The sequence below is a fragment of the Caretta caretta genome, chromosome 6 (assembly GCF_965140235.1).
Source record: "Caretta caretta isolate rCarCar2 chromosome 6, rCarCar1.hap1, whole genome shotgun sequence".
Taxonomy (NCBI): domain Eukaryota; kingdom Metazoa; phylum Chordata; order Testudines; family Cheloniidae; genus Caretta; species Caretta caretta.
In genome coordinates, this window is record NC_134211.1 from 110,244,704 (window position 1) to 110,269,407 (window position 24,704).

The 24,704-nt window shown below is 40.7% G+C and overlaps 2 protein-coding genes and 1 long non-coding RNA gene across 16 annotated transcripts in view; 2 read left to right on the plus strand and 1 right to left on the minus strand.

The window, feature by feature from the left end:
- The window catches only part of WDR20 (WD repeat domain 20), a 76,205-nt gene extending 67,733 nt beyond the window's left edge, over nucleotides 1–8,472 (plus strand). Inside the window, 1 exon segment of the mRNA XM_048855721.2 lies at nucleotides 8,311–8,472. Within this exon segment, the coding sequence (XP_048711678.1) occupies nucleotides 8,311–8,454 (144 nt within the window). The 3' untranslated portion in view covers nucleotides 8,455–8,472.
- The window catches only part of MOK (MOK protein kinase), a 46,787-nt gene that overhangs the window by 10,957 nt on the left and 11,126 nt on the right, over nucleotides 1–24,704 (minus strand). For 5 of the 14 annotated variants that reach the window (XM_075129883.1, XM_048855706.2, XM_048855712.2 and 2 more), the window contains 10 exons: nucleotides 23,990–24,104; nucleotides 20,863–20,952; nucleotides 18,508–18,605; nucleotides 7,181–7,259; nucleotides 6,990–7,038; nucleotides 5,637–5,815; nucleotides 2,602–2,703; nucleotides 1,762–1,935; nucleotides 1,384–1,495; nucleotides 6–209 (listed from right to left, as the gene is read on the minus strand). In XM_075129883.1, the coding sequence (XP_074985984.1) occupies nucleotides 6–209; nucleotides 1,384–1,495; nucleotides 1,762–1,935; nucleotides 2,602–2,703; nucleotides 5,637–5,815; nucleotides 6,990–7,038; nucleotides 7,181–7,259; nucleotides 18,508–18,605; nucleotides 20,863–20,952; nucleotides 23,990–24,009 (1,107 nt within the window). In that variant the 5' untranslated portion in view covers nucleotides 24,010–24,104. Of the gene's footprint in view, nucleotides 1–5; nucleotides 210–1,383; nucleotides 1,496–1,761; nucleotides 1,936–2,601; nucleotides 2,704–5,636; nucleotides 5,816–6,989; nucleotides 7,039–7,180; nucleotides 7,260–13,756; nucleotides 15,186–18,507; nucleotides 18,606–20,862; nucleotides 20,953–23,989; nucleotides 24,105–24,704 lie in introns of those variants that run through there. The other 9 variants (XM_048855708.2, XM_048855713.2, XM_048855707.2 and 6 more) reach the window with 8 other exon arrangements.
- On the plus strand, nucleotides 1,507–7,317 carry LOC142072585 (uncharacterized). Its single transcript, XR_012669076.1, has 3 exons — nucleotides 1,507–1,629; nucleotides 5,435–5,501; nucleotides 7,242–7,317. It is a non-coding gene; the product is annotated as an uncharacterized LOC142072585 (long non-coding RNA).

Genomic DNA, 24,704 nt, shown 5'->3' on the forward strand with positions numbered 1-24,704 from the left:
GCTACCTTTTGATTTGTCCCAATATATTTAATAGGTTGTAACACAGGGACTTCACCATTTGTTGCAGGTGTGGTAAAAACTGAATGAAATGTATGATTAGGATAAGAAGTCAACTTGGTTACTCCAGAAACATTCAGTTTTGGCAATTCTATCGCATAGGAAGGTTCATGATGTCTTATTGGATTCTCTTGGGTTTTCCTAAGAGAGTGCTTTTAAAATAAAGTTACAAGTTTCAATCTGCTGACAGTGACATTTTTCTTAAACAGGATAAAATAAAAAACAGAACTTTAATCCCCCCCCAAAACCAACCCACCAAAGATCCATTTCAGTTGAATTCTTAAACATACATCCCTTAATGATGATTACTTATAAAGACCTGCACATTTTCTTTTTGGGGTTTTCCCCAAGCATCTGTGTACAAACCCTATTTCAACCAATTCCCAACAGTTGAATTAGTGGAACAAATGGCCGCTAATGGGAAAAAGGACTCATACTTTAAAGATGACCTATAGAAGAAAATTGTGCTTGTGACTTTTTCTGTTGCTAATTTATGATGTGTGTTTAACCAAAAAAGGCCGAGTGTATGTCAACTACAGAGACTTGTGGGAGAGCTCTGAGAAGCTTGAAAGCTTCTGTGTTCCACCAACAAAAGTTGGTCCAATGAAAAGTATTAACTCACCTATCTTGTCTCTGTCAACAACAAAAAAAATCTATCTTAAATTAGGAAGGTCAAGTCCTGTTTTGCTGCAGGTCTCAGTTGGAGGACCCAGAGATGCGTATTAGGAACGTGGCCTTTGGATGAAGGGACGGAGAAGTGGAATCATTTTGGAGTTAGTTTAGATAAGTATAAACAAAATAAAAGTTTAACAGTCTACATATAAATCTCTTCTCTCAGCGAGGCTTCATATCCTTGGCATCTAATGTTACCTTAGTTCTCCAGTTATCTATAGTCTTCCAGGAAAAACAGGATAGACAAGACCAAAATTTCCAGTGTACATGAATAGAAATTAAAAAAAATTCTTGGTCCTTTATAATGCATACAGAAGGCAAAAAGGCACAAAGCTATCAGCAAGACTTACTACCAATACCACTATCTAATTAAGGGACTATGGCAAACCTTTAGGCCCTGACCCCTGCCTTTCAATAGCATTTTGCCCAGGTGCGGAGGTCTATGCCAGCAGATTCCTATATAGGACTGGAGCCTTAGTTTACCTCAGGAATAAAACCATGCAGTCACCATTAAGTGACTTTTGTTTATGTATCTAAACTAGACCTATCTGATTATATGTATCTAATGTATATTTGTTTATGTATCTAAACTAGACATTACAAATGACTTTATTTAAATAGGCTGCATGTTCTCCAGTTTGATTTAAATATTACCTGCCTATTACCATCCTTTGAAATACACCACAAGTTGATAGATTCTTGTCCCACTATGTTTTCTGCTAATCTCATTTTTCTGTGCATGGTTACAGCTTGCTTCTCTTCTATTCTGAAAAGAGTGAACAAAAAGTCAAATACCACCCCTTCAGATGAAATTTGGAGTCCAGTAGGATAGTAAAGACAAACTGCCATATGAATTTTACTTCTCAGTTGTTTTAATGCAGTAAATAAAGAAAACTGCTGGTATGTTTATTTGCAAGGCGATTGTAACCTAATAAATTCAGGATTTACTTAAGACCAAGTTCTTTTCTCCACAGTCCATTGTGCATTTCGGGATCTAACTTTAAAATCCTGTATTGAAAGTGTAAAACTTACCTCAGCTCTCGGAAATAAGGATGCTGTAGTGCTTGGTGGGCACCAGTTCTCTGATCAGGATCGTATTCTATCATCGCATACATAAGGGAGAGGCTCTTGGGGGAGATATTAGGCACAAGTGGAGATAGTCCTGTCCCTTTTTTAAAGGGGAAATCAAAACTCATAGCTCTTGACCTGTGTTAAACCCAGTAATAGAGCAAACACTTAACATTCATGTAAACTGCCTCCAAATATTAAACTTACTAAAAAAATACCTAAAAGGTCAACCTAATCTGACTAGGGACAGTAATTAATTACTACATTTTTGAAAAGGGAAGTAATTAAAGAAGCACTCAAATGTCAGAATTTCCTTCCTTACAAAATTATCACTGACATGCTAGATGGTGCAGAGGTAAACTGCCAGGTGAGACCTAGAACACAGTTTTGATTCTCTCTCATCTGCCTGGGAACATCACAAAGGAACTGCCTCTGGATAGGGAGAGAACCCCTATCTGGCAACTGGCATGAAGCAGCATTACATTTGTGGAGGAGGAAAGTCCCCTTGACCACAAAGTTTGTGCAGCAATGGTTCAGCTGGTATAGGCTGCAGGACACAAATCCCTGATGTGGGTAAGAAAAAACTGCTCAAGTTCCCTCTCCCCTCAACTTGAAATCTTGTGTGATCAGAAAATTGCATTTAGGAATTACACTTAAGACAGACTTAGGTATTTACATATTAATTAATGACTATATTTAGATTTAAAGCGTTCACAATAAAAGAATGATTGTGGAAACTGATAGATTATATAGCAGATTTCACTTATTTAGATTAATAAATATGGGAGTGTACTACATACTTACTGTTTGAACTTATTAAGAGTTTTCTTAGCAGGGGTGCCTAGAATATCATGGATTTTTGATATTTGGTCTAATTCATTAGATCCAGGAAAGAGAGGGTGGAAACTGAAAGATAAGAAATAAAATTGGCAATATTAAAAGCGATTTAAACTAGTTCTCATGGAATGACTGCCACTGTGTGGTGTGCTCTGAAAACTGACAGACTGTTTTCAGACTGGTTTCAGAGTAGCAGCCATGTTAGTCTGTATTCGCAAAAAGAAAAGGAGTACTTGTGGCACCTTAGAGACTAACAAATTTATTTGAGCATAAGCTTTCATGAGCTACACTACGAGCTGTAGCTCACGAAAGCTTATGCTCAAATAAATTTGTTAGTCTCTAAGGTGCCATAAGTACTCCTTTTGTTTTCAGACTGCATTTCATATTGGTCAGCAATAGGAGAACAATGTGTTCGCTTATTGCCCACGCTTCTGGTGGGATTGGGCAAATCAGTTCAGGCAAAAGAACAGTCTCTAACCACTGACCTGCCCCCACACCCACAATCTGCCAAGGAATGTCTAAACTCTGTCGTAAACATTCACCTGGAGTATACGTACTTGCAGAGCTTTAAAGCTCAGCTGGTTTTTATGGGGATGAAAGTGTGGCATTTTGTAAGAGTACTGTAGAGTTAGTTCATTTGGAGTCAGTTTTATTTTGTGGGAGAAAGGACACATTTGGGTTTTTTGCGTGTCAACTGGCCTCTGCCCAACATAAAATTAGTTATTTCTACTAGTCAGCAAGCAGCCAAAGCAGAAGGGCTGCCAGTTCATGTGGCGGGAGCAATAGCAGCTGTATGTCCTTGGTGAAGGAAGAGAGAGAAGCAAAAAGGCTGCCGCTGCTGGTTGCATACCAAACGAGGTGGCAGAGGAGGAGGACAGAGCAGAATTGTTGCCATTGCTAGGGCACACAGGCCAAGTGGAGGAGAAGGAAGAGGAGGAGTGCAACACAGAACAGCTGCCTTTTCCAGAGCACAAGGATGTTCAGGAAATATTCACTGGCTTTTTAAACCATTTTAATGAATTACAATAATAATGGAAATTACAGAGACTCTCCCCAGTTCTATAATTTCTTGCACACTTGCATCTCTCAACCAGCTGAACAAATTTTATTACAGCTTCCGCAAAACTCACTTTTGCATAGAGTCAAACTGTAAGGTCTGTTTTTTTCACAAAACAGAGCCTGTAGAAAATGTGGTTTAACAAACTTTTACAAATTAAACTGCAGAGTTGACTCCCATGTGACTGATTTCCTCTGCTGTTGCAAAAGAGTAAATCAGCAGAGGAGGCAAAAATATTAACATCTCAAATGTACTATCAAAACTGAGGACGGCTATGCTCATGACAACAAGGGTATGTTTACACGGCCATTGAAGGTGTGACTGTAGCACAAGAAGGCATACACCTGCTAGCTTTAATTTATCTAGCACTGGTAATAATAGTGGTGAAGACATGGCAGCATAGGCTAGCAGCCAGAGTACAAGCTTCCTGGAGAGCCTGCTATGTACCTGCGTTGTTAGCCCATGCCGCCATGTCTACTCTACTGTTGTTACACCACACGGGCTAGATAGATTAAAAATAGCATTGGTAGGCTACAATTATATCTCACTTGCACTGTCAGCATAGAATCATAGAAATGTAGGGCTGGAAGGGACCTTGAAAGGTCATCAAGTCCATCCCCCTGTGCTGAGACAGGACCAAGTAAGCCAAGACCATCCCTGACTGGTGTTTGTTTAACCTGCTCTTGTACACCTCCAGTGATGGGAATTCCACAACCTCCATTGGAAACCTATTCCAGAACTTAATTACCCAAATAGTTAGAAAGTTATTCCTAATATTTAACCCTAATCTCTCTTGCTGCAAATTAAACCAGTTACTTCTTGTCCTACCCTCAGTGGACACCAAAAACAACGGATCCCCATCCTTTTTATAACAGCCCTCAACATAGTTGAAGACTGGTATCAGATGTTTCTCCCCTGACCCTCACCCCCAACAGTATTGTTTCTCAAGACTAAACATGCCCAGTTTTTTTAACTTTTCCTCATCAGACAGGTTTTCTAAACCTTTTATCATTTTTGTTGCTCTCCTCTGGGCTCTCTCCAATTTGTCCACATCTCTCCTAAAGCGTGGTGCCCAGAACTGGACAAAGTACTCCCGCTGAGGGCTCACTAGTGCTGAGTAGAGAGAGACAGTTACCTCCCATGTCTTACATATGACACTGCAGAATGATAATAGCTTTTTTCACAATTGTATCACATTGTTGATCCAGTATACCCCACAGATCCTTTTCATCAGTACTACCACTTAACCAATTATTCCCCATTTTGTATTTGTGCATTTGATTCTTCCTTCCTAAATGTAGTACTTTGCACTTATATTGAATTTTATCTTGTTGATTTCAGACAATTCTCCATTTTGTCAAGGTCATTTTGAATTCTAATCCTATACTCCAAAAGACTTGCAACCCCTTCCAATTTAGTGTCATCTGCAGATTTTATAAGTATACTCTCCACTCCATTATCCAAGTCATTAATGAAACTATTGAATAGTACCAGACTCAGGACTGACCACCGCGGGCAACCCCTGGGAGCATACCCCCAGTGAGCCATGCAGGACTCAGTGAGGAAAGGAAGAAAAAACAATCACTATTTCCCAAACTAAGAAATATTCAATCATGAAAAAATATTACAAACAATAAAACACGTAGGGGGAATTAACTACATAAAGGCATGTGACAGTCTTACTTTCTGTTAAGCATCCAGCTACTTTATTGTTAATCTGCTATTATATGTGTTTGGTGACAGACAAGGAAGGATCTGTGCCAAATGTAACTTCCAGACTAGAGGCATGAAAGAGTTCCAGAAAACCATGGTAAATAACATTTATGCCTTTAACATAATATTACTCATGCCACGTGCTGATTACATAATAAATTGATTCTCAACTTGGAGTTTCTTTGACACTGAATAAACCAGACTCTGAATTTCTTTCTACTTAGCACTGTACCTTGTGATTTCATAGAAAACGCAGCCAGAGCTCCACATGTCCATTTTGTAGCTATAGTAGCCATCTGTGAGCAAGCACTCAGGTGCTCGGTACCAGCGTGTAGAGATATATTCTGTATATGGCTGCTTGGAATATACACTCCTACAAGATCCAAAGTCTCCTAACTTCAGGGTATCCTGCTGCAAAGAAACCACAAACAAACAAACCAACCAACCTTATGTTGTCCAATAAATTAGAAAACGGTCAAATATTGAAGCAAAGGCAGGAAGACTTCTGAAATACCTGAACCAGCCATTATAAATCTAATTATAGTTTGCTTTTGGTACTAACTTTTAGGTTTTTTTGTTTTTGTTTTGTTTAAGAGAAAAAAGGTGATTTGGAATGTCAAATTGCATGTCTGCGTTTAAATGTTATTAAAGCCTATTCCAGTGACACTCCAGCAGCCTATCAATGAAGCATATCTCAGCTATGGTAAATGTTTCATTATGGTAACAAATTGTAAAACTGTCCTTTAAATTGTAAGTGCTTCTGAAATTTAAGGCCATTTATGTCCCATAATACACACTAATATCTTTCTGTACATTTTCACAAAAAATGTTAGAGATAACCATTAATAGTAAAATGTATTAGCTAGTCTTGAAGGGAACGTTGCTAAAAGCGACATATTTAGATGAGGTTATTTTCTTGGTGTCCTCATTTTAGTAGTCACATGATAGATATTTTTCTGGCTTTTCTTTGTATTAGTTCCTCTTCGTCCTCCTGGTTTCATTTTGGGACACACTAAGGACTTTGAAACAGTAAAATCTATCCCATAAAAATAAATGAGCTGAATTCTGGCAACAAAACTACTAAACAACTCTGGAAAATAGGCCTTCTGCCAGCATTTGATAGTTTTTAATACAGGAATCTTTCAAAAACAAAATCAACGTAAGGTCTCCTTGTGCAGTTGTGTGAACAACTTCTGCCGACCATAGGAGTTAAACATGGAAAAGGGGGTTGCAGGACTAAGTCCCAACACTTGTTTCAAAAATAGCACAAAACGGAAAAAGTCATTAATACATGAAAAAGTGAGTTTGTTTGCTTTCAGACTTAGCTCAGATGTAAGATTTGCAGCTATAGAACAAGAGAATCCATTTATGCTTTTATCCAATAGCAAAAGAAAACATTTGTTCATTCACCATTCAAGGAAGAGAGGGCACAAGACTAAAGTTACATACCAAAGAGTCAACTCTCTCTAACTATGAAAATTATACCTCACACTTACAAAGATATACATTTCTCTGTTTATTCTGAGAAGCTAGTATATGTACTTACACTTTCAGTTAAATGATATCATCTCACAAGACTACTTACCTTTATTAATATATTTTCTGGTTTCACATCTCTATGAAATATTCCATTTCTGCACCAATATAAAAATACCAAAAAGAACAACTCAATGAAAATATGAGCATATTCACTATGTTTCTAATTATTTGAAGGCAATATTTAATTATAAGCGTATGGCATACTTCTTGAAAGGTTACTGCTGAATTTAGTCTTACCTGTGCATGTGATCAAGGGACTTGCACAACTGGTACATGTAGTTCATTATTTTTTTTTCAGGTAATGGCTTTCTCCTCCCTAGAATGTGGAACAGTCAAATGAAATTTCAAGTTGCACAAATGCTTTATATCAGTGAGTAAGTATACAATAGAAGTAACATCCACTTTTCACCTTCTGATACGGAATCCATATTCCCCTCTTCATGAATAAGAAGAATTTGATTAATATTTTTACACTTGTCGTACAAAACCACCACCATTGCAATCAGCATTTCATTTGAACTAGGACATAAGGTGAAGACAGCCAAATTTCAGAATACACCAGAATAGTCTGACAAGTACAGCTGTGAATCTGACTGCCTATAAATTGGCAGCATTGGTATTGCATGATTTTTCATAGTGCAGGGAGGGATTCTGCTCCAGACAAGTTGAGAGTATTATGAATGGTAACATCATATATCTATTTTCCCCCAATTGAATTATAGCAGAAGTATTCCATTCCAAACATATTGGTAGACCTCATTTCCTATGTAAGCACTAAAGTAATGATGCATAAAGTTCAAGATTTAGAAGGGATTTATTCCTCTACAAGTGCACTGCCCAAAGTGTCTTATTCCTGTTTTGGTATGCAAATTACAGAACAACCTGTTTACTTCAGTGGGTGTTACTGACAAAGGTAAGACTGCTGACAAGCAAGACTACTCCATTTTTGTTTAGGGTCCTGAAGACATCTGATAATCACTCAGATTGTTTCCTTTACAGGCCTTCTTAAGGCTTTGAGCTATTCTGTAGTGCCTCTAAATAAGTACAAAGAGAAAATTAACAAATTCCTTAGAAAACTTAGTGACTCTGGTTAAACAAGTTTTAAATTACTTCAAAGTTAGACTGTATTTAACAATTCATTAACTAAAACTAACTTTAGATTATAATGCTAGTTAACTATATAGCCAAACATGTTATTGCAACCTTTGGATTTTCTATTTGTACTCATTCTTTGCCAGGTAGAGCGGTTTGCCACGTAAAAATAAATGTTATACCTAAAAGAGTAAGACAATAAGAATTCTTTTCTTTAATGGCATTTGTATGGTCCCCATTACTACAGTATCTGAGCACTTACTCCCATTTGACAGATGATGAAACTGAAGCTTAGAGGTGAAATGCCTTTCCTAAGGTCTCAAAAGAAGTCTACAGCTGAGCCAGCTACAGAACCAAGATTTCTGGATTCTCGGTCCACTGTCCGAACCACAAGACGATTCATCCCCTTGTTAGCGTAAGAGTCTGCTATAACACAGGTTTGTTTAAGACTAACCTGCAATATTTGTTTTTTTCAGAATTCTGCAGAGGATTTTAAAAAAAAATAAAAATCAGATTGGGTCCTTTTTTGCTTCTTTGATGTATATAAAGGCCTGAAAACTTTCCCTTATTTGTTTTCTGCCTTTTTTTTTTTTTTTTTTTTTTTACCATTAAGTATCAGGAATGTCAAATCTGGTCTTCCTTGATTTTGCTAGAGGACCTATTGTATCTCTGACCATGTATATTGTGAGCACTCACACCTTATTTGAAAGGGCTGGGGTGTGAAATCTTTGACATGTTTAAAATTCCAAAATGTTAATTACTGAAGGTAATATGTATTAATAAAAAAAATTGTAAACAGTATGACTAACTAAAGATTCCTTCCCCAATAAACTGCTTGCTTTCATTCTCTTGACCCTTGATGTTTCTAGTTTAATAATTCTACCCTTAGCCCTGGTCTACATTATGAGTTTAGGTTGAATTTAGCAGCATTAGATCGATTTAACCCTGTACCCGTCCACACAATGAAGCCATTTTTGTTGACTTAATGCACTCTTAAAATCGATTTCTGTACTCTTCCCCAATGAGGGGATTAGCGCTGAAATTGACATCCCCGGGTTAAATTTGGGTTAGTGTGGATGCAATTCGACGGTATTGGCCTCCGGGAGCTATCCCACAGTGATCCATTGTGACTGCTCTGGACAGCGCTCTGAACTGGGATGCACTGGCCAGGTAGACAGGAAAAGCCCCGTGAACTTTTGAATTTCATTTCCTGTTTGGCCAGTGTGGCAAGCTGATCAGCACAGGTGACCGTGCAGATCTCATCAGCAGAGGTGACCATGGAGTCCCACAATCGCAAAAGAGCTCCAGCATGGACCGAATGGAGGTACTGGATCTGATCGCTGTATGGAGAGACGAATCCGTGCTTTCAGAACTCCATTCCAAAAGATGAAATGCCAAAATATTTGAAAAAAATCTCCAAGGGCAGGAAGGACAGAGGCTATCACAAGGACCCGCAACAGTATCATGTGAAACTTAAGGAGCTTAGGCAAGCCTACCAAAAAACCCAAGAGTCAAATGCCCGCTCAGGGTCAGAGCCCCAGACATGCCGCTTCTGTGATGAGCTGCATGCAATTCTAGGGGGTGCCCCTACCACTGCCCCACCCCTGTACGTGGACTCCTGCAAGGGGGGAGTCTCATGCAACAGTGATGAACATTTTGGGGACAAGGAAGATGATGAGAAGGGGGAGGCTGAAGATAGCATACACCAGGCAAGCGGAGAAACCGTTCTCCCCGACAGCCAGGAACTGTTTATCACCCTGGATCCAATACCCTCCCAACCCGGGCTCCTGGACCTTAAAAGTGGAGAAGGAAGCTCTGGTCAGTGTACCTTTGTAAATATAATGCATGGTTTAAAAGCAAGTTTCAAAGCAAGCGTGTTTAGTGAATACCTTGCCCTGAAGACTTGGGATGCATTCCCGGCCAGTACAGCTACTGGAAAAGTCTGTTAATGTGTCTGGGGATGGGGCGGAAATCCTCCTGGGACATCTCAATGAAGCTGTCCTGGAGGTACTCCCAAAGCCTTTTCAAAAGGTTTCTGGGGAGGGCAGCCTTATTGCGTCCTCCACGGTAGGACACTTTACCATGGTAGGCCAGTAGCACATAGTCTGGAATCATTGTATAAGAAAGCATGGCAGTGTGTGGTCCCGGTGTTTGCTGGCATTCAAGCAACATCCGTTCTTTATTTCTCTGTGTTATCCTCAGGAGAGTGATATCGTTCATGGTCACCTGGTTGAAACAGGGGAATTTTATTCAGGGGACATTCAGAGGTGGCCGTTCCTGCTGGGCTGTTTGCCTGTGGCTGAAAAGAAATCATCCCCTCCCCGTTAGCCACATGGTGGAGGGAGGGGTGAAGCGATCATCCCAGAGAATTGGGGGTGTGTGTGTGTGGGGGGGGGGGTTAGTTGGGTTTGTGCTGCACGTTAACCCAAAAACATCAGCCCCTCCTTTTAAATGGCCAATGTGTCTTTTTCCATTTTAATCTCCCTTTTTTTCCTCCCACAGCTGCAAAAGTTTCAACACTGCTACTAGCATCTCTGTCCCAGAGGCTAGCGCAGATAAGAAAGCAAAAAAAATGCACTCGCAATGAAATGTTCTCTGAGCTCATGCAGTCCAACCAAACTGAAACAGCCAGCAGAATGCGTGGAGGCAGACAATGGCAGAGTCCAGGAAAGCACAAAATGAACATGAGGACAGATGGCTGGAGCAACAGGAGAGGTGACGGCAGCATGATAAAGGAGGCAGAATGCAATGCTGAGGCTACTGGAGGATCAAACTGATATGCTCCGGCGTATGGTTGAGGTGCAGGAAAGGCACAGACCGCCACTGCAGCCCCTGTGTAATCAAGCGCCCTCCTCCCCAAGTTCCATAGTCTCCTCACCCAGACGCCTAAGAACGCAGGGGTGGGGGTGCCCCTCCAGGCACCCAACCACTCCACCCCAGAGGACTGCCCAAGCAACAGAAGGCTCGCATTCAATAAGTTTTAAAGTGCAATGTGGCCTTGTCCTTCCTTCCTCCCCTGCTCCTTCACCCCCCCACTCCACCCGGTGCTTCCCTCCTCCCACACCCCTCCCGGGCTACCTTGGCAGCTATCTCCCTATTTGTGTGACGAATTAATAAAGAATGCATGATTTTGAAACAACGACTTTATTGCCTCTGTAAGAGGTGATCGAAGGTGGGATGGGAGGGCAGTTGGGTTACAGGGAAGTAGAGTGAACCAAGGTGGTGGGTTTTCATCAAGGAGAAACAAACAGAACTTTCACACCGTAGCCTGCTCAGCCATGAAACTGGTTTTCAAAGCTTCTCCGATGCGCAGCACGCCCTGCTGTGCTCTTCTAACCGCCCTGGTGTCTGACTGCAAGTAATCAGCAGCCAGGCGATTTGCCTCAACTTCCCACCCCGCCATAAATGTCTCCCCCTTACTCTCACAGATATTGTGGGGAACACAGCAAGCAGTAATAACAATGGGAATACTGGTTTCGCTGAGGTCTAACCGAGTCACTAAACTGCGCCAGTGCGCTTTTAAACATCCAAATGCACATTCTACCACCACTCTGCACTTTCTCAGCCTGTAGTTGAACAGCTCCTGACTACTGTCCAGGCTGCCTGTGAATGGCTTCATGAGCCATGGCATTAAGGAGTATGCTGGGTCCCCAAGGATAACTATAGGCATTTCAACATCCCTAACAGTTATTTTCTGGTCTGGGAATAAAATCCCTTCTTGCAGCTTTTGAAACAGACCAGAGTTCCTGAAGATGCGAGCGTCATGTACCTTTCCCGGCCATCCCACGTTGATGTTGGTGAAACGTCCCTTGTGATCCACCAATGCTTGCAGCACCATTGAAAAGTACCCCTTTTGGTTTATGTACTGGCTGCCTTGGTGGTCCGGTCCCAAGATAGGGATATGCGTTCCGTCTATCGCCCCACCACAGTTAGGGAATCCCATTGCAGCAAAGCCATCCACTATAACCTGCACATTTCCCAGAGTCACTACCCTTGATATCAGCAGCTCAGTGATTGCGTTGGCTACTTGGATCACAGCAGCCCCCACAGTAGACTTGCCCCACTCCAAATTGATTCCCAACTGACCAGTAGCTGTCTGGCGTTGCAAGCTTCCACAGGGCTATCGCCACTCGCTTGTGAGCCATGAGAGCTGCTCTCTTCTTGGTATTCTTGTGCTTCAGGGCAGGGGAAAGCAAGGCACTTTCATGGAACTTTGACCTTACGCATGTGAAAGTTTCACAGCCACTGGGAATCATCCCAGACCTGTAACACTATGCAGTCCCACTAGTCTGTGCTTGTTTCACGGGCCCAGAATCGGTGTTCCATGGCATAAGCCTGCCCCATTGCCACCAGGATGGCCAAATTGTAGGGGCCCATGCTTTGAGAGAAGTCTGTGTCCATGTCCTCATCACTGCGCTGCCATCGCCCCCTGCCTGCTTTTGCAGGTTCTGGTTCTGCATATACTGCATGATAATGTGAGAGGTGTTTACAATGCTCATAACTGCTGCGGTGATCTGAGCAAGCTCCATGCTTGCCATGATATGGCGTCTGCAGGAGAGCAGAGTGGCAATGGAAGCGGTCGTTCAATGATGATGGTTTGCAAATCTACTGCACCGTCTGCTGCCAGGACACAACAGCTGAGCGGGCTGCACACTTGCCATGTTATGGCGAGACAAGAGCAGGCGAGCAGAGCTTCAGCGGAAGCGGCCCTGCGAGACCACCAGGAGAGCAGAGTGGCAGCGGAAGCGGTGGCTGACGACCTGTGAGGTGGATTCATGAGAGCAGAGTTGCCGCGGAAGCGGGAGCCCACAAGAGGCAACACAGAGAAATTCACTATTGAGACAAGAGCAGGAGAGCGGAGTGGCAGCAAATGCGGTGGTTTGAAGACAACAGTTAGCAGTCCTACTGCACCATCTGCTGAAAGCAGTATGGCACCCGCATGGAAAAAAGGCATGAAACGATTGTCTGCCATTGCTTTCACGGAGGAAGGGGTGACTGACGACATGTACCCAAAACCATCTGCGACAACGTTTTTGCCCCATCAGGCATTGGGAGCTTAACCCAGAATTCCAATGGGCAGCGGAGACTGTGGGAACTGTGGGATAGCTACCCACAGTGCAACACTCCGAAAGTCGATGCTAGCATGGGTACTGTGGACGCACTCCGCCAACTTAATGCGCTTAGTGGGTACATACACAATCGACGGTATAAAATCGCTTTCTAAAAATCGACTTCTATAAATTCGACCTAATTTCGTAGAGTAGTCATACCCATAGTCAACTATTCATAAGTGCCTAAGTCACATAGGAATACAAATCACACAAAGTGACAGGTATTTCTCAAAATTCCACATTAGTTCCCCAATCACCATAATCCATGTAGATTAGACAACAATGCTTGAAACAGTGGTGCATTTACATTAGGGCTCTTAACAGTGCTGTCAGCAACAATGGGATTTTTTGAAAAACTTTCTTAGTGCAGACAAGGTTACATAGTCTTCCACATCAGACAAACTCTGAATTACTAATGTTAAAAATAGAATTAAAAAAAAATAAAATAAATGTAGGCATCTTCATAACAAGGTACAAGCTCAACTGTTTTTTCCCTTTGCAAGTCACCTTTCAGGACTGAACCAATGCTCTTCAGCTTTCAGAATTACAACATTATAAAAGCTTAACTCAATAAATAATTATGAACAGAATCACAACAGGAAGATGTTACCTTGTATGTGGCTGCAATGCACTTGTATCCACGGAATCTTCTCCGGATCTTAAGAGTCCTAACCTCCTTCCACTGAAGTCACTGGCAAAATTCCCATTTACTTAATTGGAATAGACCTGGGTGCCTAGTTTCTAGATAGTGAATGAAGGCACTCTATTGCGCTAAATGTTCTATTCACAACATAACTTTGTAAGGAGATTATGTCATAATTCTTTCCCCACTTGAGTAGTTTTAAAGACACTTTCAAAATATTCCTAATCTACATAACCAATGTTAATATTTCTGTCAACCAGAATTTTTTCAGAAAAAATAGGATTAATTTCCAAGACCAGTGCCATTAAGAAACCGAATAAATGCTGCTTTCGTAAACATTGCTGTTCTCACACACCTGTTCCAATTAGAAATCTATTCTTAGCAAACCCATGCTTGAAAATTTTCTTCATTCCAAAACTTTGTATAGACCAGCTGGTTCTAGACATTTGCTTCCCCTCTTTCATTGTCTCCACCGAGTTTAAAAAAGCCTTTTTGTAGTAGTTTTATGCCTTTTTCAAATTTTATTTTGCAGGATTCATAACTTTATTCAGAAAATTAAAGCATAATTAACACTAAAGAGATATTGTTTACCGGTAGTAATCCATTTCTCTTCTGCACAGTGAAACAGTCTGAGATGTTAACTAGTTTGTGTGGGTGCACAGCTGTGGAGGGCTGCTCTCTGACAAAGCATCAATAAAATAATATCTACAGCAGAGTGATGTACAGATTAGCAATATGTTCCTTCTGCTTCAGAACAGGGCAGCTACAAAAAGGAGGAGATCCTTTTATTTAGTTGCAACTATCATCCAGGTAGTATTCTTGAAGTTGTTGAATACTATACTTTTCAAAATTAAGAAGGATTCATTTATTTTCCAGTTCAACTGTGTGTTGGGAGCTTAACATTTTCTAGGTTTTAAAACAGCAAGTCTCAAGTGTTGGCTGGGTTTTGCAGGTGCCCTTTCTTTTTGGTGGCTCCGTTTGTGGCTATTGCTAGTTCAAAATCAGAATTTCCATCCGCAGGAAATGTTGATATTTTGGCACATGTGTTTAATTGAGACAAAAGTTGAAATATTTTTTCCACAGAACAGAAAATTCCAAAACAATTCAATTTGAAAATGTAATGATGTTATCTTGCTGCCTCATGTGAAGCTGTAGATCAGGTACCTCATATCCCATTCTCCTCTATGACCCAGGCTCCTCATGGTACATTACCCATAATGCACTGCAGAAGTTAAACAAGAGATGAGACAGTGGTGAATCATGGGAAATGAGTCCAGCCAGGGAGCCCAGCCCATAAAGAAGAACCCGGGCACAAGGTTTCATAGCAGCTCAGATAGATGCAGTTCAATGTCAAACTCGAACTAAACTGTAATGTTTCAATTTGAGTTGACCCAACCTGAAATGAAATATTTTGGTTTTCCTAACAGAAAATCAAAAATGTCAGCAAACTTGGAATCTTCCTGTGGAAAACTTTGATTTTTGGAAACTGTTATCCATCAAATTACAAGTTTAAATCCTGGTCCTATATTCAGAAAATCCATCTCCCTTTCAAGGCATTCAAAGATAACACCAGATGACTACTAAAAAAATTAGAGAGCACGCTTTAAAAAGGTGAGTTGTAAACGGACTTACAACTCTTTTTAGCAATGCTGATTTCTCCCCATTATCCAGACTATAGCATTCAACTTTCACCTCCCTAACCAGACTAAGGGCTTGTCTAAACTTACAGCACTTCGGCTGCAATGCTGTAAAACTTAGGCCTGGTCTACACTGGGGCGGGGGGAAAAAATCGATCTAAGTTACGCAACTTTCACATAGCTGAAGTGGATGTACTTAGATCTACTTACTGTGGTGACTTCACTGCAGTAGGTCGACTGCTGACGCTCCCCCGTCGACTCCACCTGCGCTTCTCACTCCAGTGGAGTACCGGAGTTGACGGGAGAACGCTCGGCAGTCGATTTATCTTCCTCACTAGATGCGATAAATCGACCTCCACTGGATCCATCGCTCCGGAGGTAAGTGTAGACATGCCCTTCGTGAAGACTCTACCTAAACCAACAGAAGGGCTTCTCCTGTTGGTGTAGGTACTCCACCTCCCCGAGAGATGGCAGCTGTGTCAAAAGGAGAAACCCTCCCATCGACATAGCACTGTCTACACTGGGAGGGTTAGGGTGGTGTAACTATGTCGCTCAGGGGTGTGGATTTTCCACACCCTTGAGCGATGTAGTTATATCGACATAAGTTGGTAGTGTAGACCAAGCCTAAGTCAGGTATTCAAATCCACCCCCATCCACACACCAGGCTAAGGAAGGACGTTCAGAATACTAATCTTTCTATTATTTTCATTCTAGGTCTCCCGACATCCATCCAACTGCAGCTAACTAGATCCTACTCTGCTGAAATAGCTACCTTCTACCGTAACTACTTATATGCTTCAGTTGTAGAAAGGCCACCTTTTCCTTCCCAACTCAAAGCAGAGTTGGTCTATAGGCATTCAGATATCTATACTATTTGACACACTCTTGTATAGCTTCCTAAAGCTATAACTGTTTTCCCTCCCTCAAAACTATAACAAATAGCTCTTCTAGCTCCCAACAAGCTGGCTCCATTCTTAAACAGGGTTCCAAGGAAGCTGTGATTGCATCATTTTGGTGACTAATGGGGTTGTATGTAAAGTGGGAGTCAGCAAGCCCTGTGGGGATGAATGTTGTTGAAACCCAAGTGCCTGTGATGGAAGACCATTACTTTTATTTCAGTAACACCTACAGGCCCTAGCCACTGTACACACACAGTGAGAGGTGGTCCCTATTCACAAAGCTTACTATCTAAATAGATTAGACAAGATAGAGGTTGGGAGAGGAAACAAGCACGGAATTGACATGACATGCCAAAAGCCAAGCAGCAGATCAGTGTACGCTGGGAGCAGAATCCTGGACTCCAGTACCCTATTGACAGGATCTAATGGCTTTTAAAGATTTTGTAGCTGAGGAGCTCTGGGTCTTGTATGCCTACGTAAGGAAAACGGACTCATTGCTGAAAGTACTGGAATTCTGTTAATTCCATTTACAAGAAATATTTAATATGGTGGTTTTGTTTATTAAATTATAGGTGTGAGCTTCACAGTTAAGCTGAACAATAAGGGACACAGCAAATGCTTCAGTCAGTTCTGAAGTACAAACCTAAACATTTTAATTTTTCAGAACTGAAATAAGTAACGCTCAAATCGGTTTCCTGGAAGCAGAAAGTTTTGCTTACAATCCATCCGATTAATCCATTGTAGATGACAGCCCCTTACATTACTGACTCAGACTTACTAAGGATACCACAAGTCTGAAGACTAGACTTATTATAAGGCTATTATTTATGTTTTAATAACAAAGACACGAGCTACTGCATGACTCAACTTTTACAATGACAAGCATAGTTCAACTACTTTTCGGCATTCTAATTTCAGCTTTTGATCTAAGTATAGATAAAAAACAGGGTTATTCACCATTGCAGAGGTCTGAAAGCATGGTCTCCTCAAAGTTAGTAGGAACTTTTCTCTAGATTGTAACTCAGCGTGCAATTATTTGCTTATTTGGGTTTTAAAGTACCACATATCATACCCTGGGCATGTTGTTTTTTCTAGTGACTATTTTAAATTTTGAAATCGCTGCACATTAAACTTCAATAACAACCTCCCTAGCCCCAGCCAGCAACCATTATCCAGCTCTCAAAATGTCTATGTGGCCTTGTCTACATAGTTTTTGTACTGGCATAACTGTTGGTTAGGGATGTGATTTTTCTTTAAATTGCTATAGAAATACTAGAACAACCCCTTGTGTGGATGCACTTACACAAGTATAAAGGTGCCATAGACCAGTATAGCTCATTCCCTTTCTCTTACATAAATAAACTACACTGATATAAGCACCACTGAAACTTTGTCCACAGTGTGCAGGGGGGTCATATAATTAAAGCAGTACAACTTTTGTCTTTAGACAGCTCTAAAAATAAATGACCAACACACTCTAGCCTTCCTCCACTTCAATTTATTGTCTTTAGTTACTGGCAAATCATCCTACTGTCTTTTCCTGGAAACTCCTCCCATGGTCCTAATTCTTACATTGAAAAACAGCTGCTCTAGCATCAGAAGCTAGGAACTAATGTTTACAGAACATGAAGGAAGTTCCAGGTAGTAATTTGGCAGGCTTCTTCTATGGGGATAAAGTTTAGCAGAAGCTGTAGAGGCTTGTATTACTCTATCATGAGCCCTTCTTGAATAGACTTACCTTGGTTCTCAAACTTTATTAAGTTTCAACTGAAAGATTTGCTGCTTTCAAACAAAATGAGCACAATTTTCTTACCATTAAACTGGTAATTTTTATAATGAAAATGTATAACGTAATGCAATACAAACTTTCCATGTTTCAGAGTAGCAGTCGTGTAGTCTGTATCAGAGTTGTTTCCCTTTCAGGTTTGATCATGTATATCTATAGAGTCACTACTCTGACTCATTTAAAATAGACGTGTGCACAAGTTTCTAAATTAAAAATGCCTATATAGTATAGAAAACAGGCAAAAAATAGTAGAAATTTCCCTAAAAATTGTACAATATACTCTTCAATTTCATACTATATAATCATTACATGAAAGCCAAATGAAAAGTATGATTAATGCCACTTTATGGTCTGTGAAAGGGAGGATTTTGAATGACTCAAACATGCTCTACATACCTCTTATTAGCTCATAAATATTCATGTCCATAAGTTCACATATTAGTGCAAGAGAGCCAGATTTTCTGTCACTGAAGAAACAAATAGGGGGTTTTTTTCTGAGCAAGAAATAAAATTATATTTGCATTTGTATACAAAGTAGACAAAAAGTACTCCACTCAGCAAAAGAGTCAGTTTAATCATCAATAAGGCAACTTGTAGTTTTCAGTTTCAACAAACCTTTACCTAGAGAAACCTATTGAAATTGATTTATAATTTTAATTTACAATGGCATTTTCCCAAACTCTTTGCATTCGGCTCTCCTGGCAGGAAGCCTCATTAGCCTTCCAAGTACTATATGGATTTTTACTCTAAGTATGGCACAATGATGCAGTCTGGAAGCTCCCAATAAAATAGCAAGACATAATATAGCCATAAAGTATACACTAAACATTGATAAGAGATACAAAAGCATTGTGCCATATCTGAAAATATTTAATAGTTGAGCTGGTCCCAATATTGTTCCATCTGGCCAAAATAAGTCACATTTTTAGCTATGTCACTTTCTAAATTCTATATTTTAACAGTGGCAGTTTTCTATGATAGGGGATTTCCTGTAACTTGAAGTCTTTAAATCATGATTTGAGGACTTCAGTAACTCAGCCAGAGGTTTGGAATCTATTACAGGAGTGGGTGGGTGAGGTTCTGTGGCCTGCAATGTGCAGGTCAGACTAGATCAGTGATCCCCAAACTTTTTACCTCACGACCCCCCTTACCCCTGTCTGCACCTCCCGCCCCCCCCCCCCACGAGCCGGGAGTGATGGCATGACTCCAGGAGTGGGGGGACGTGGACAGAGGTAAGAGAGCTGGTGCCACAGCTCGGGTACGGGGGTGGGAGACCGGGAGCAGAGCCCTGGGTGCAGGGCCGGTGGTCAGGGCCCCGGGGCCAGGTATCACTACCTCACCTGGGGGCTGGCCCGGGCCCCAGCCGCAGCCCCCCAAACAGTCCTCCATGCCCCCTCACACCCCACAGTTTGGGGACCTCTAGACTAGATGATCATGATGGTCCTGGTCCCTTCCAACCTTAAATTCTATATTGGGAATGACCTTCAGAATGGTAATTGTTGTCCATCTGTGCTTTTTCATTTTGCCTGGCACTATGTATGTAATAGGAGTTGTGAAATGATTAAAAGCAGGACCCAGTCTATTCCACAATTGCGACACTCAAATGTTTTACTCCAGAATCTGAGATTTTGGGATTTTTTTTTTTTTTAAATGTTTAACCTTGTAGTTGCAGAAAAACTTGTGAATATGAACAGAGAGTGCTTCCTGTTTGACTCTACAGGGAGCTGGAACATCTCCCTGAGAAGTGTGACCTACCTCATTATCTCAAAACGGGCCCCTGTGGACTTCACAATTCTGCTGCTAAATAACTTGATGTTTTTCCAAGATGCCATGGAATTCATCATGTTCCTGCAGCTGGCAACCGACATTTTGTTTTATTTTTCCTTGCCCTGGTGGGACCTGTCTACGGATGCCTCTTGCTCTCCAATGTTCCTTTCCCAATAATTTGATTACAGTGAACGCTCCCTGCACTGTTCAGTTGAGCCAGGCAAAAAGGAATTGGGGAACCAGAAATGGAGTCCATCTTGCAGCAAGAGAGTGGCTGACAATCTGGGCTGTAGCTAGATCTAGGGAACTCAGGAGATGGGCTACTAAAGATGAATACTAGCTTCCCTCTTCTGGCACTTGTAGTGAGAAGTAGTTTCTAAGCTGGGTTGTCTGGATAACACTGCAAGGGCTGAGGCCCAGAGAATGCAAAAGCCAGCCTGAAGAGCATAGTGAAAAAAAATCCTTGTAAATAATAATCAACAAATGTTATGCTTGATTAATTTCAGCAATGAACCATAGTGTGCAGTTGCATAGGGGCGAGGAGGATGAAGGCAATAGAATAGAAGTCAGCTTTGCTACAGAATTTGGTCTATCTGTGCAACAGAGTACAGGGAGCCTTGGAGGGCAGTAGGCATTAAGTCTCCTTCCCGTAAAACCAGAACATAAATTTATTAATTGCTTAAAAATATCTCTTGTCCCAGATCACTTGTTTTCCCATTTTGATAGTATGGATGTTGTAGTTCATGTTTTTGCAGCAATATACTCTAAAGAAACTGAAAAGTGTAATTTAGAACTGTATCATATCTTTGCTTAACAATAGGCATAAGGGCTTGGGAGAATCAGACAGATCTTCCAAAGATTTCCTTTTTGATGGAATAAATAATTGGTTAAATGCCTCCAAGCTGTCTTTTGTCTCGAAAAGCTACTGAAAAATTTGCAAATAGAGGATACAGGAAGTAGGGGAAATAAATACACTGTACTTACAAAACCACCTCGTGTAACATAAGGATATTAGGATGTGGATTCAGTCGCCTCAGTGCTTGTATTTCTCGCAGACTATTCACTTGCTCGATACTAATGTGTAATTTAAAAAAGAAGTGAGAGTGGAAAACTAGTTTACAATTTAGGAATTAGATTGTGACTAAGTCCCCACACAAGGGAGCAAGAACCTCCCTTCCTCTTATGTCCCTCTGCAAGCTACCCAAATCTGGGGTCCAGGAATGAAGAAGTAATTGGGGAGTTAACTGCCTGGGGCAAGGGGATGGGGTGGGAAATGGGTAATATCCTGGCTCCACTTCCCCTTCTTGCTGACCAGACTGGCTGACCCAGGAGAAGTGGGGAGTAATTTACTGTTGGTGTAGTCCAGAAGTAAATTATTACTCCACAGCAGCAAGAAAGAAATCGGAGAGGAACTGTGACTCAGAAGTGCATCCAAGTCACAATAACTCCCACTGCTACTCCTGGGTTGGTGCATCTTACAGCTAAAGACTATACCTAAAAGGCACAATCTAGCCCTGTGTAATCATTAGCGTTCAAACTCAATTTAAAAATTAATAACCACTAGTGTGAAGAACTGAAACACAGTATTTTACTAGCTAGTTGAAACATAATTAAATACTATGTCATTCATGCCTGGGACTCAATTAACCATTAGAAGTTCAGCTACAGAAACCGTTGGGGGAAAAATCCATTTTATGGGGCTTCAATGGCCTTGCATGGACACTAGATATAGCAAATCACTACAGGATAAGCTTTTCCTTTCACAAGCTGATCAAGAGTTAACCAAATGCCAAAATCCTTATGAAACTAAGAAAATTATCCTGTACTAGCAAGATCAATTTATATCACTATTACCTATAGCTATAAGTGAACATTCCAGTAAAAGTGTAACCTCTAGCCATTCATAACTATCAGAGGGTCCAAGACCTAAGGGTCACTTTAATGCATCATAGGGAAGATGCTTTCACAATCCCTCGTAAATATGGGAATGGTGGACATCTAAGTGCAATGAGTTGAACACACTCAAAATTTCTTAATCTCATAACTAGTATTTATTTTTGTTAATTTGGTCTCAACTCTACACAGTTTTCTTTTTTAATAAAAAGAGAGACAAAACTAAAACAGATCTCTGAAAACTAACATGATTGACTGGATATGTTTTTGGTCTCAGTGCTTAATGTTAGCATTTCTGAATGGTCCCGAATAAAATGTTCCTAATTTTAATTCAAAACATGACCACAGTAAATTGATTCACACAATGAGGGTTATTTTCAGAACCAAAGTAGTACAATTTTCATGTTTGTTTTTAATCAATTTCAATATGCATTAAAAAAGGAAAATATATACTCAAAAGATCTGAACTGCCCATGTGAATTTCCCTGATAAAAATCCATTGCTGGAATCTGTTTCACAAGATATACTGCCAGTTTCAACTATCTGTAAATAACAGTAATTTTACTTGGAGTACACTGTGCAAAACTGACCGACTCATCAATACTGGTTTACATGACAGGGCCAGCTACCTCATCATCTAATAAAATTTAATCTTGACAAACAAAAACAAACTGATCATAACTTCAGTGAGACATAATGGCAGCCTGTTTTGTGTTAACAAACAAAAAATCCCAAAACTCAGCACCACCAAACTGGCATCTTTCCCAAATAAACCTCATACATACAGCTAATTAAACAAATTCTCAGTTTTTAATATTTCTAAAATTGATTAGCCAAGAAATTTGTGTGCGCATTCAGAACATTCTGGACCAAATATTGGGTTGTAACCAAGCTGCACTCAGTGTAACTAAGGACAGAACCACTTTTACATACACCTTGTTCCTCCAGCTGTCCAGATCCCCTGAGTTTATGGCTCCATTGTACTAATGTATCAGCACAAAGTGGCTACAGTATAAAGTTTATATTCAGTGGCCTTGGCTGATTAATTTTTTTTTCCATTTAAAGGAAAAGGATGTGTTGGTAAACTCACTCTTCCTTAATCTCTGCAGATCTTGATAATCAGTGCCGAAACAGAGCACTGAATCAAACCTGAAATTTTTCAAAGCCGTAGACACAATGTCAATTGTTACAAAAATAACTCCCACTGAAATCAATAGGAAATGAATGTGTCTAATTGAGAGCTGAACTTGGCCCCATGCTAAAGTTAGGGGTTGTGCACCTTGATTTGGATGAGAATGCCGTGTGTGGGTGTCCAGTAAATCCCACTTTGCCATTTTCCTGATAAGAAAGAGCTCCCACTGTGACTTGTGTTGCCCACTATTAGAGGACACAATCAAATGTGAATAAAGGCAAATACAAAACACAAAGAGGAACAAAATCTATACAGGGAGAGAAGATAACTACTGTTACACGATCCACAATAAAATAAATTTTAAACTGACAATGGATAACGAGGGTGTTCTTTACACCATCTTCTACTACTAATTCATTTATGGCAGGAAGAAAAATGACACAAGCATGTTCAGACATATTCTACTTTTCCTTTCTGGTAGGAATTCATTTACAAATGTAAAACCAAGACCAGAGTGGTGACAGGAACAAATATTCATTAAAGTAGATAGGAATGAACAAAGACCCCAGTCCTCCTCCCTCTCTAATCCTGATCTCAATCCAGTCGACAAGCAGGTATAGAATTTGCTACAGTGAGTGACATCAATGGGTCTACTTGGTAGTAAGCACAATGCCAAATAATAATTCACTATACGATCAGGCCCTCAGTTCCCCCTTTCTCACATATGCCAACATATTTTTCAATACACCTGAACAAGTATTCAGAATCCTCTATTCCAGTGTTTCCCAAACTTGGGATGCTGCTTGTTCAGGGAAAGCCCCTGGCGGGCTGGGCCGGTTTGTTTACCTGCCGCGTCCGCAGGTTCGGCTGATCGGGGCTCCAACTGACCGCGGTTCGCAGTTGCAGGCCAATGGGGGCTGCAAGAAGCAGTCCGGCAGGTAAACAAACCGGCCCGGCCCACCAGGGGCTTTCCCTGAACAAGCGGGAAACACTGCTCTATTCAGTCTTAAAATTTGTATTTATTTCCCCAATAAATGTAAACAAAGTTTTCAGATTTTGGGCAATAGTATGATCAACTATACCTACCTTTCAAAATGCTGTTTCATTTGTTTCCATGCATAGTATTTTCCATCCCTAAGACTCTGTGTCTTCAGAACATCAGAAAATGTTCCCTCGCCTATTTTACCAATTGGTTTATATTCTAAAAACAAAAATATTTAAAATTTTAAAAATCTAAAAATAAGTTTTGTTGTAAACAGTAAATATTTCTATATTTATCGTTAGTTGATTTTCATTAAATTCTGTCTTTGTTGGGTGATTTTCAATATTACGCTTTAGGTTGTGGTTCACATGTCAATCATTTGGGAAAAAATTAAATTGAATTAGAGCAAATTGGGTTTTACTGCCCCATCCTATTAATGCTCGTATTACTGATCATATAATACATTAACACAATCCCAGAGCACAAACTATGACCTCCCTGCTCTGTGACATGGTACCTCTGCACATACAAGAGGCCTTTTTTCTGTCATAGCTAGGGCCCTATGAATTTCACAGCCATGAAAAACATGTCACAGACTATGAAATCAGCCCTCCTCCATGAAATCTGATCTCCCCTGCTGCTGGGAGCCCGAAGCTCCTATCTGCTAGTCTGGCCGTGCTGGGGAGGGACAGGAGTTGTCCTTCCCCTGCACGGCCGCTCTTGGTGGGGAGATCAGACCCATCTCCAGAGGCAGCGCAGAAATGAGGGTGGTATCATTATCCTGTCTTTGACGCAAACTATATTTCTCTTTCATTCTTC